Source organism: Oncorhynchus gorbuscha, unplaced genomic scaffold, assembly GCF_021184085.1.
Source record: "Oncorhynchus gorbuscha isolate QuinsamMale2020 ecotype Even-year unplaced genomic scaffold, OgorEven_v1.0 Un_scaffold_662, whole genome shotgun sequence".
In the NCBI taxonomy this organism is placed as follows: Eukaryota; Metazoa; Chordata; class Actinopteri; order Salmoniformes; family Salmonidae; genus Oncorhynchus; species Oncorhynchus gorbuscha.
Genome location: NW_025745758.1, coordinates 332,375 through 345,511, shown reverse-complemented (window position 1 = coordinate 345,511; position 13,137 = coordinate 332,375). Strand labels below are relative to the sequence as shown.

General features: G+C 47.6%; 1 protein-coding gene across 1 annotated transcript; it reads left to right on the top strand.

Annotated features, from left to right (window-relative positions):
• The first annotated feature begins 6,958 nt into the window (after positions 1 to 6,958).
• LOC124019743 (extensin-like) lies at positions 6,959 to 7,798 on the top strand. The gene has a single exon (XM_046335165.1). It carries the CDS (start codon positions 6,959 to 6,961, stop codon positions 7,796 to 7,798), a length of 840 nt encoding a protein of 279 aa, XP_046191121.1.
• Positions 7,799 to 13,137: the final 5,339 nt, after the last annotated feature.

The following is a 13,137-nucleotide window of genomic DNA, read 5'->3' as shown; positions in this document are numbered from 1 at the left end:
GAATCACACCAAGCTCTGTTACAGTACAATCACATACAGGACATGCCCTGAATCACACCAAGCTCTGTTACAGTACAATCACATACAGGACATGCCCTGAATCACACCAAGCTCTGTTACAGTACAATCACATACAGGACATGCCCTGAATCACACCAAGCTCTGTTACAGTACAATCACATACAGGACATGCCCTGAATCACACCAAGCTCTGTTACAGTACAATCACATACAGGACATGCCCTGAATCACACCAAGCTCTGTTACAGTACAATCACATACAGGACATGCCCTGAATCACACCAACCAGCTCTGTTACAGTACAATCACATACAGGACATGCCCTGAATCACACCAAGCTCTGTTACAGTACAATCACATACAGGACATGCCCTGAATCACACCAAGCTGTTACTGTTACAGTACAATCACATACAGGACATGCCCTGAATCACACCAAGCTCTGTTACAGTACAATCACATACAGGACATGCCCTGAATCACACCAAGCTCTGTTACAGTACAATCACATACAGGACATGCCCTGAATCACACAGGACATGCCCTGAATCACACCAAGCTCTGTTACAGTACAATCACATACAGGACATGCCCTGAATCACACCAAGCTCTGTTACAGTACAATCACATACAGGACATGCCCTGAATCACACCAAGCTCTGTTACAGTACAATCACATACAGGACATGCCCTGAATCACACCAAGCTCTGTTACAGTACAATCACATACAGGACATGCCCTGAATCACACCAAGCTCTGTTACAGTACAATCACATACAGGACATGCCCTGAATCACACCAAGCTCTGTTACAGTACAATCACATACAGGACATGCCCTGAATCACACCAAGCTCTGTTACAGTACAATCACATACAGGACATGCCCTGAATCACACCAAGCTCTGTTACAGTACAATCACATACAGGACATGCCCTGAATCACACCAAGCTCTGTTACAGTACAATCACATACAGGACATGCCCTGAATCACACCAAGCTCTGTTACAGTACAATCACATACAGGACATGCCCTGAATCACACCAAGCTCTGTTACAGTACAATCACATACAGGACATGCCCTGAATCACACCAAGCTCTGTTACAGTACAATCACATACAGGACATGCCCTGAATCACACCAAGCTCTGTTACAGTACAATCACATACAGGACATGCCCTGAATCACACCAAGCTCTGTTACAGTACAATCACATACAGGACATGCCCTGAATCACACCAAGCTCTGTTACAGTACAATCACATACAGGACATGCCCTGAATCACACCAAGCTCTGTTACAGGACACAATCACACCAAGCTCTGTTACAGTACAATCACATACAGGACATGCCCTGAATCACACCAAGCTCTGTTACAGTACAATCACATACAGGACATGCCCTGAATCACACCAAGCTCTGTTACAGTACAATCACATACAGGACATGCCCTGAATCACACCAAGCTCTGTTACAGTACAATCACATACAGGACATGCCCTGAATCACACCAAGCTCTGTTACAGTACAATCACATACAGGACATGCCCTGAATCACACCAAGCTCTGTTACAGTACAATCACATACAGGACATGCCCTGAATCACACCAAGCTCTGTTACAGTACAATCACATACAGGACATGCCCTGAATCACACCAAGCTCTGTTACAGTACAATCACATACAGGACATGCCCTGAATCACACCAAGCTCTGTTACAGTACAATCACATACAGGACATGCCCTGAATCACACCAAGCTCTGTTACAGTACAATCACATACAGGACATGCCCTGAATCACACCAAGCTGTTGTTACAGTACAATCACATACAGGACATGCCCTGAATCACACCAAGCTCTGTTACAGTACAATCACATACAGGACATGCCCTGAATCACACCAAGCTCTGTTACAGTACAATCACATACAGGACATGCCCTGAATCACACCAAGCTCTGTTACAGTACAATCACATACAGGACATGCCCTGAATCACACCAAGCTCTGTTACAGTACAATCACATACAGGACATGCCCTGAATCACACCAAGCTCTGTTACAGTACAATCACATACAGGACATGCCCTGAATCACACCAAGCTCTGTTACAGTACAATCACATACAGGACATGCCCTGAATCACACCAAGCTCTGTTACAGTACAATCACATACAGGACATGCCCTGAATCACACCAAGCTCTGTTACAGTACAATCACATACAGGACATGCCCTGAATCACACCAAGCTCTGTTACAGTACAATCACATACAGGACATGCCCTGAATCACACCAAGCTCTGTTACAGTACAATCACATACAGGACATGCCCTGAATCACACCAAGCTCTGTTACAGTACAATCACATACAGGACATGCCTGAATCACACCAAGCTCTGTTACAGTACAATCACATACAGGACATGCCCTGAATCACACCAAGCTCTGTTACAGTACAATCACATACAGGACATGCCCTGAATCACACTCTGTTAAGCTCTGTTACAGTACAATCACATACAGGACATGCCCTGAATCACACCAAGCTCTGTTACAGTACAATCACATACAGGACATGCCCTGAATCACACCAAGCTCTGTTACAGTACAATCACATACAGGACATGCCCTGAATCACACCAAGCTCTGTTACAGTACAATCACATACAGGACATGCCCTGAATCACACCAAGCTCTGTTACAGTACAATCACATACAGGACATGCCCTGAATCACACCAAGCTCTGTTACAGTACAATCACATACAGGACATGCCCTGAATCACACCAAGCTCTGTTACAGTACAATCACATACAGGACATGCCCTGAATCACACCAAGCTCTGTTACAGTACAATCACATACAGGACATGCCCTGAATCACACCAAGCTCTGTTACAGTACAATCACATACAGGACATGCCCTGAATCACACCAAGCTGTTACTGTTACAGTACAATCACATACAGGACATGCCCTGAATCACACCAAGCTCTGTTACAGTACAATCACATACAGGACATGCCCTGAATCACACCAAGCTCTGTTACAGTACAATCACATACAGGACATGCCCTGAATCACACCAAGCTCTGTTACAGTACAATCACATACAGGACATGCCCTGAATCACACCAAGCTCTGTTACAGTACAATCACATACAGGACATGCCCTGAATCACACCAAGCTCTGTTACAGTACAATCACATACAGGACATGCCCTGAATCACACCAAGCTCTGTTACAGTACAATCACATACAGGACATGCCCTGAATCACACCAAGCTCTGTTACAGTACAATCACATACAGGACATGCCCTGAATCACACCAAGCTCTGTTACAGTACAATCACATACAGGACATGCCCTGAATCACACCAAGCTCTGTTACAGTACAATCACATACAGGACATGCCCTGAATCACACCAAGCTCTGTTACAGTACAATCACATACAGGACATGCCCTGAATCACACCAAGCTCTGTTACAGTACAATCACATACAGGACATGCCCTGAATCACACCAAGCTCTGTTACAGTACAATCACATACAGGACATGCCCTGAATCACACCAAGCTCTGTTACAGTACAATCACATACAGGACATGCCCTGAATCACACCAAGCTCTGTTACAGTACAATCACATACAGGACATGCCCTGAATCACACCAAGCTCTGTTACAGTACAATCACATACAGGACATGCCCTGAATCACACCAAGCTCTGTTACAGTACAATCACATACAGGACATGCCCTGAATCACACCAAGCTCTGTTACAGTACAATCACATACAGGACATGCCCTGAATCACACCAAGCTCTGTTACAGTACAATCACATACAGGACATGCCCTGAATCACACCAAGCTCTGTTACAGTACAATCACATACAGGACATGCCCTGAATCACACCAAGCTCTGTTACAGTACAATCACATACAGGACATGCCCTGAATCACACCAAGCTCTGTTACAGTACAATCACATACAGGACATGCCCTGAATCACACCAAGCTCTGTTACAGTACAATCACATACAGGACATGCCCTGAATCACACCAAGCTCTGTTACAGTACAATCACATACAGGACATGCCCTGAATCACACCAAGCTCTGTTACAGTACAATCACATACAGGACATGCCCTGAATCACACCAAGCTCTGTTACAGTACAATCACATACAGGACATGCCCTGAATCACACCAAGCTCTGTTACAGTACAATCACATACAGGACATGCCCTGAATCACACCAAGCTCTGTTACAGTACAATCACATACAGGACATGCCCTGAATCACACCAAGCTCTGTTACAGTACAATCACATACAGGACATGCCCTGAATCACACCAAGCTCTGTTACAGTACAATCACATACAGGACATGCCCTGAATCACACCAAGCTCTGTTACAGTACAATCACATACAGGACATGCCCTGAATCACACCAAGCTCTGTTACAGTACAATCACATACAGGACATGCCCTGAATCACACCAAGCTCTGTTACAGTACAATCACATACAGGACATGCCCTGAATCACACCAAGCTCTGTTACAGTACAATCACATACAGGACATGCCCTGAATCACACCAAGCTCTGTTACAGTACAATCACATACAGGACATGCCCTGAATCACACCAAGCTCTGTTACAGTACAATCACATACAGGACATGCCCTGAATCACACCAAGCTCTGTTACAGTACAATCACATACAGGACATGCCCTGAATCACACCAAGCTCTGTTACAGTACAATCACATACAGGACATGCCCTGAATCACACCAAGCTCTGTTACAGTACAATCACATACAGGACATGCCCTGAATCACACCAAGCTCTGTTACAGTACAATCACATACAGGACATGCCCTGAATCACACCAAGCTCTGTTACAGTACAATCACATACAGGACATGCCCTGAATCACACCAAAGCTCTGTTACAGTACAATCACATACAGGACATGCCCTGAATCACACCAAGCTCTGTTACAGTACAATCACATACAGGACATGCCCTGAATCACACCAAGCTCTGTTACAGTACAATCACATACAGGACATGCCCTGAATCACACCAAGCTCTGTTACAGTACAATCACATACAGGACATGCCCTGAATCACACCAAGCTCTGTTACAGTACAATCACATACAGGACATGCCCTGAATCACACCAAGCTCTGTTACAGTACAATCACATACAGGACATGCCCTGAATCACACCAAGCTCTGTTACAGTACAATCACATACAGGACATGCCCTGAATCACACCAAGCTCTGTTACAGTACAATCACATACAGGACATGCCCTGAATCACACCAAGCTCTGTTACAGTACAATCACATACAGGACATGCCCTGAATCACACCAAGCTCTGTTACAGTACAATCACATACAGGACATGCCCTGAATCACACCAAGCTCTGTTACAGTACAATCACATACAGGACATGCCCTGAATCACACCAAGCTCTGTTACAGTACACACATACAGGACATGCCCTGAATCACACCAAGCTCTGTTACAGTACAATCACATACAGGACATGCCCTGAATCACACCAAGCTCTGTTACAGTACAATCACATACAGGACATGCCCTGAATCACTGCTCTGTTACAGTACAATCACATACAGGACATGCCCTGAATCACACCAAGCTCTGTTACAGTACAATCACATACAGGACATGCCCTGAATCACACCAAGCTCTGTTACAGTACAATCACATACAGTTACCCTGAATCACAATCACAATCACATACAGGACATGCCCTGAATCACACCAAGCTCTGTTACAGTACAATCACATACAGGACATGCCCTGAATCACACCAAGCTCTGTTACAGTACAATCACATACAGGACATGCCCTGAATCACACCAAGCTCTGTTACAGTACAATCACATACAGGACATGCCCTGAATCACACCAAGCTCTGTTACAGTACAATCACATACAGGACATGCCCTGAATCACACCAAGCTCTGTTACAGTACAATCACATACAGGACATGCCCTGAATCAACGCTCTGTTACAGTACAATCACATCAGGACATGCCCTGAATCACCAAGCTCTGTTACAGTACAATCACAGGACATGCCCTGAATCACACAACCCTGCTCCAGTACACACATCACCCCAACACCAAGCTCTGTTACAGTACAATCAACAGGACCCCAATCACACCCCACCAACGCTCTGTTACAGTACACATGCCCTGAATCACACCAAGCTCTGTTACAGTACAATCACATACAGGACATGCCCTGAATCACACCAACGTTACCAATCACACATGCCCTGAATCACACCAAGCTCTGTTACAGTACAATCACCATCACCCTGAATCACACCAAGCTACAGGACATGCCCTGAATCACGCCCAATCACCAACATGCCTGAATCTGTTACAGCCCCACAACCCCACCACATACAGGACATGCCCTGAATCAACACCCCAAACGCCCTGCCCCACCAACAGTACAACACCCCACCAACGTCCCACCAGGACATGCCCTGAATCACACAAGCTCTGTTACCAATCACCAGGACATGCCCTGAATCACCAACGCCCCACCAACGCCCCACCAACGCCCAGTACAATCACATACAGGACATGCCCTGAATCACCAACGCCCCACCAACGCACCAACGCCTGTTACACAATCACCAGGACAACGCCCCACCAACACCCCACCAACGCCCAGTACACCAACGCACCAACGCGCCACCAACGCCCCACCAACATGCCCCACCAACGCCCCACCAACACCCCTGAATCCAAAGCGTTACCAATCACCAACGCCCCACCAACGCCCCCACCAACACCCCACCAACGTTACCAATCCAACAGGACATGCCCTGAATCAACACCCCACTCAACGCCCAATCACCAACGCCCCACATGCCCAATCACACCAAGCGCCCCACCAACGCCCCACCAACGCCCCACAACACCCCACAACATGCCCTGAATCCCACCAACGCCCCACCAACAGTACAACCAACGCCCCACCAACGCCCCACCAACGCTCCACCAACAGTACCACCAACGCCCACCAACGCCCCACCAACGCCCCACCAACGCCATACGCCCCACCAACACCCCACCAACCCCCACCAACGCCCCACCAACGCCCTGAACGCCCACCAACGCCCCACCAACACCCCACCAACGCCCCACCAACGCCCACCAACGCCCCACCAACACCCCACCAACGCCCCTGTTACCAACAATCACCAACGCCCCACCAACGCCCCACCAACCCCCACCAACACCCCACCAACGCCCTGTTACCCCACCACATACCAACGCCCCACCAACGCCCCACCAACGCCCCTGTTACCAACACCCCACCAACGCCCCACCAACGCCCCCACCAACGCCCCACCAACGCCCCACCCCACCAACGCCCCACCAACACCCCACCAACGCCCCCACCAACAGTACAACGCCCCCACACCCCCACCAACGCCCCACCAACGCCCCACCAACGCCCCACCAACACCCCACCAACGCCCCACCAACGCCCCACCAACACCCCACCAACACCCCACCAACATGCCCCACCAACACCCCACCAACACCCCACCAACACCCCTGAACGCACCCCAACGCCCCACCAACAATCACCAACACCGCCCTGAACGCCCCACCAACGCCCCACCAACGCCCCACCAACGCCCCACCAACGCCCCACCAACGCCCCACCAACGCCCCACCAACACGATAATGATTGCGTGAGGAAAATAATATATAATAATATAATAATAACCACTAGACTACCTGCTGGTTACTAGTCCAACACTCTAACCACTAGGCTACCTGCTGGTTACTAGTCCAACACTCTAACCACTAGGCTACCTGCTGGTTACTAGTCCAACACTCTAACCACTAGGCTACCTGCTGGTTACTAGTCCAACACTCTAACCACTAGGCTACCTGCTGGTTACCTGTCCAACACTCTAACCACTAGGCTACCTGCTGGTTACTAGTCCTACACTCTAACCACTAGACTACCTGCTGGTTACTAGTCCTACACTCTAACCACTAGGCTACCTGCTGGTTACTAGTCCTACACTCTAACCACTAGGCTACCTGCTGGTTACTAGTCCTACACTCTAACCACTAGACTACCTGCTGGTTACTAGTCCTACACTCTAACCACTAGGCTACCTGCTGGTTACTAGTCCTACACTCTAACCACTAGGCTACCTGCTGGTTACTAGTCCTACACTCTAACCACTAGGCTACCTGCTGGTTACTAGTCCAACACTCTAACCACTAGGCTACCTGCTGGTTACTAGTCCTACACTCTAACCACTAGGCTACCTGCTGGTTACTAGTAACCACTAGGCTACCTGCTGGTTACTAGTTCTACACTCTAACCACTAGGCTACCTGCTGATTACTAGTCCAACACTCTAACCACTAGGCTACCTGCTGGTTACTAGTAACCACTAGGCTACCTGCTGGTTACTAGTCCTACACTCTAACCACTAGGCTACCTGCTGGTTACTAGTAACCACTAGGCTACCTGCTGGTTACTAGTTCTACACTCTAACCACTACCTACCTGCTGGTTACTAGTCCAACACTCTAACCACTAGGCTACCTGCTGGTTACTAGTCCTACACTCTAACCACTAGGCTACCTGCTGGTTACTAGTCCTACACTCTAACCACTAGGCTACCTGCTGGTTACTAGTCCTACACTCTAACCACTAGGCTACCTGCTGGTTACTAGTCCTACACTCTAACCACTAGGCTACCTGCTGGTTACTAGTCCTACACTCTAGCCACTAGGCTACCTGCTGGTTACTAGTCCTACACTCTAACCACTAGGCTACCTGCTGGTTACTAGTCCTACACTCTAACCACTAGGCTACCTGCTGGTTACTAGTCCAACACTCTAACCACTAGGCTACCTGCTGGTTACTAGTCCTACACTCTAACCACTAGGCTACCTGCTGGTTACTAGTAACCACTAGGCTACCTGCTGGTTACTAGTTCTACACTCTAACCACTAGGCTACCTGCTGGTTACTAGTCCAACACTCTAACCACTAGGCTACCTGCTGGTTACTAGTAACCACTAGGCTACCTGCTGGTTACTAGTCCTACACTCTAACCACTAGGCTACCTGCTGGTTACTAGTAACCACTAGGCTACCTGCTGGTTACTAGTTCTACACTCTAACCACTAGGCTACCTGCTGGTTACTAGTCCAACACTCTAACCACTAGGCTACCTGCTGGTTACTAGTCCTACACTCTAACCACTAGGCTACCTGCTGGTTACTAGTCCTACACTCTAACCACTAGGCTACCTGCTGGTTACTAGTCCTACACTCTAACCACTAGGCTACCTGCTGGTTACTAGTCCTACACTCTAACCACTAGGCTACCTGCTGGTTACTAGTCCTACACTCTAGCCACTAGGCTACCTGCTGGTTACTAGTCCTACACTCTAACCACTAGGCTACCTGCTGGTTACTAGTAACCACTAGGCTACCTGCTGGTTACTAGTTCTACACTCTAACCACTAGGCTACCTGCTGGTTACTAGTCCTACACTCTAACCACTAGGCTACCTGCTGGTTACTAGTCCTACACTCTAACCACTAGGCTACCTGCTGGTTACTAGTCCTACACTCTAACCACTAGGCTACCTGCTGGTTACTAGTCCTACACTCTAACCACTAGGCTACCTGCTGGTTACTAGTCCTACACTCTAACCACTAGGCTACCTGCTGGTTACTAGTCCTACACTCTAACCACTAGGCTACCTGCTGGTTACTAGTCCTACACTCTAACCACTAGGCTACCTGCTGGTTACTAGTCCTACACTCTAACCACTAGGCTACCTGCTGGTTACTAGTAACCACTAGGCTACCTGCTGGTTACTAGTTCTACACTCTAACCACTAGACTACCTGCTGGTTACTAGTCCAACACTCTAACCACTAGGCTACCTGCTGGTTACTAGTCCAACGCTCTGACCACTAGGCTACCTGCTGGTTACTAGTCCAACACTCTAACCACTAGGCTACCTGCTGGTTACTAGTCCAACACTCTAACCACTAGACTACCTGCTGTTTACTAGTCCAACACTCTAACCACTAGACTACCTGCTGGTTACTAGTCCAACACTCTAACCACTAGGCTACCTGCTGGTTACTAGTCCAACACTCTAACCACTAGGTTACCTGCTGGTTACTAGTCCAACACTCTAACCACTAGGTTACCTGCTGGTTACTCGTCCAACACTCTAACCACTAGGCTACCTGCTGGTTACTAGTCCAACACTCTAACCACTAGGCTACCTGCTGGTTACTAGTCCAACACTCTAACCACTAGGCTACCTGCTGGTTACTAGTCCAACACTCTAACCACTAGGCTACCTGCTGGTTACTAGTCCAACACTCTAACCACTAGGCTACCTGCTGGTTACTAGTCCAACACTCTAACCACTAGGCTACCTGCTGGTTACTAGTCCAACACTCTAACCACTAGGCTACCTGCTGGTTACTAGTCCTACACTCTAACCACTAGGCTACCTGCTGGTTACTAGTCCTACACTCTAACCACTAGGCTACCTGCTGGTTACTAGTCCTACACTCTAACCACTAGGCTACCTGCTGGTTACTAGTCCTACACTCTAACCACTAGGCTACCTGCTGGTTACTAGTCCTACACTCTAACCACTAGGCTACCTGCTGGTTACTAGTCCTACACTCTAACCACTAGGCTACCTGCTGGTTACTAGTCCAACACTCTAACCACTAGGCTACCTGCTGGTTACTAGTCCTACACTCTAACCACTAGGCTACCTGCTGGTTACTAGTAACCACTCTAACCACTAGGCTACCTGCTGGTTACTAGTTCTACACTCTAACCACTAGGCTACCTGCTGGTTACTAGTCCAACACTCTAACCACTAGGCTACCTGCTGGTTACTAGTAACCACTAGGCTACCTGCTGGTTACTAGTCCTACACTCTAACCACTAGGCTACCTGCTGGTTACTAGTAACCACTAGGCTACCTGCTGGTTACTAGTTCTACACTCTAACCACTAGGCTACCTGCTGGTTACTAGTCCAACACTCTAACCACTAGGCTACCTGCTGGTTACTAGTCCTACACTCTAACCACTAGGCTACCTGCTGGTTACTAGTCCTACACTCTAACCACTAGGCTACCTGCTGGTTACTAGTCCTACACTCTAACCACTAGGCTACCTGCTGGTTACTAGTCCTACACTCTAACCACTAGGCTACCTGCTGGTTACTAGTCCTACACTCTAACCACTAGGCTACCTGCTGGTTACTAGTCCTACACTCTAACCACTAGGCTACCTGCTGGTTACTAGTAACCACTAGGCTACCTGCTGGTTACTAGTTCTACACTCTAACCACTAGGCTACCTGCTGGTTACTAGTCCTACACTCTAACCACTAGGCTACCTGCTGGTTACTAGTCCTACACTCTAACCACTAGGCTACCTGCTGGTTACTAGTCCTACACTCTAACCACTAGGCTACCTGCTGGTTACTAGTCCTACACTCTAACCACTAGGCTACCTGCTGGTTACTAGTCCTACACTCTAACCACTAGGCTACCTGCTGGTTACTAGTCCTACACTCTAACCACTAGGCTACCTGCTGGTTACTAGTCCTACACTCTAACCACTAGGCTACCTGCTGGTTACTAGTCCTACACTCTAACCACTAGGCTACCTGCTGGTTACTAGTAACCACTAGGCTACCTGCTGGTTACTAGTTCTACACTCTAACCACTAGGCTACCTGCTGGTTACTAGTCCAACACTCTAACCACTAGACTACCTGCTGGTTACTAGTCCAACACTCTAACCACTAGACTACCTGCTGGTTACTAGTCCAACACTCTAACCACTAGGCTACCTGCTGGTTACTAGTCCAACGCTCTGACCACTAGGCTACCTGCTGGTTACTAGTCCAACACTCTAACCACTAGGCTACCTGCTGGTTACTAGTCCAACACTCTAACCACTAGACTACCTGCTGGTTACTAGTCCAACACTCTAACCACTAGACTACCTGCTGGTTACTAGTCCAACACTCTAACCACTAGGCTACCTGCTGGTTACTAGTCCAACACTCTAACCACTAGGTTACCTGCTGGTTACTAGTCCAACACTCTAACCACTAGGTTACCTGCTGGTTACTAGTCCAACACTCTAACCACTAGGCTACCTGCTGGTTACTAGTCCAACACTCTAACCACTAGGCTACCTGCTGGTTACTAGTCCAACACTCTAACCACTAGGCTACCTGCTGGTTACTAGTCCAACACTCTAACCACTAGGCTACCTGCTGGTTACTAGTCCAACACTCTAACCACTAGGCTACCTGCTGGTTACTAGTCCAACACTCTAACCACTAGGCTACCTGCTGGTTACTAGTCCAACACTCTAACCACTAGGCTACCCGCTGATTACTAGTCCAACACTCTAACCACTAGGTTACCTGCTGGTTACTAGTCCAACACTCTAACCACTAGGTTACCTGCCGCCCTAATATACTGTATCAATGCATTTCAATTTCTAGTCCAAATCAACCAAAGTAAGAATTCCTAGAAGAAGTTTACATTCTGAAAATGCAAGGACACATTCAACAACTAACCTCTGCTCCCAGTCAATAACTCCCAACCCACACAGATCTACAGCAGCATGGAAGATGCACAGCGCATTCAGAAAGCATTCAGACCCTTTGACTTTTTCCACATTATGTTACATTACAACCTTATTCTAAAATATATATATATATATTTTAATTCCCTCATCAATCTCCACACAATACCCCATAATGACGAAGCGAAAAACTGTTTTTTAGAAATTTTTGCAAATGTGTAAAATAAAATCAATCAGATACCTTATTTATATAAGTATTCAGACCCTTTGCTATGAGACTCGAAATTGAGCTCAAATGCATCCTGTTTCCATTGATCATCTTTGAGATGTTTCTACAACTTGGAGTCCACCTGTGGTAAATTCAATTGATTGGACATGATTTGGAAAGTCACACACCTGTCTATATAAGGTCCCACAGT

Coding starts and splice junctions, on each gene's coding strand:
- LOC124019743 (XM_046335165.1), top strand. CDS start 6,959: ATGCCCAATCACACCAAGCGCCCCACCAACGCCCCACCAACGCCCCAC.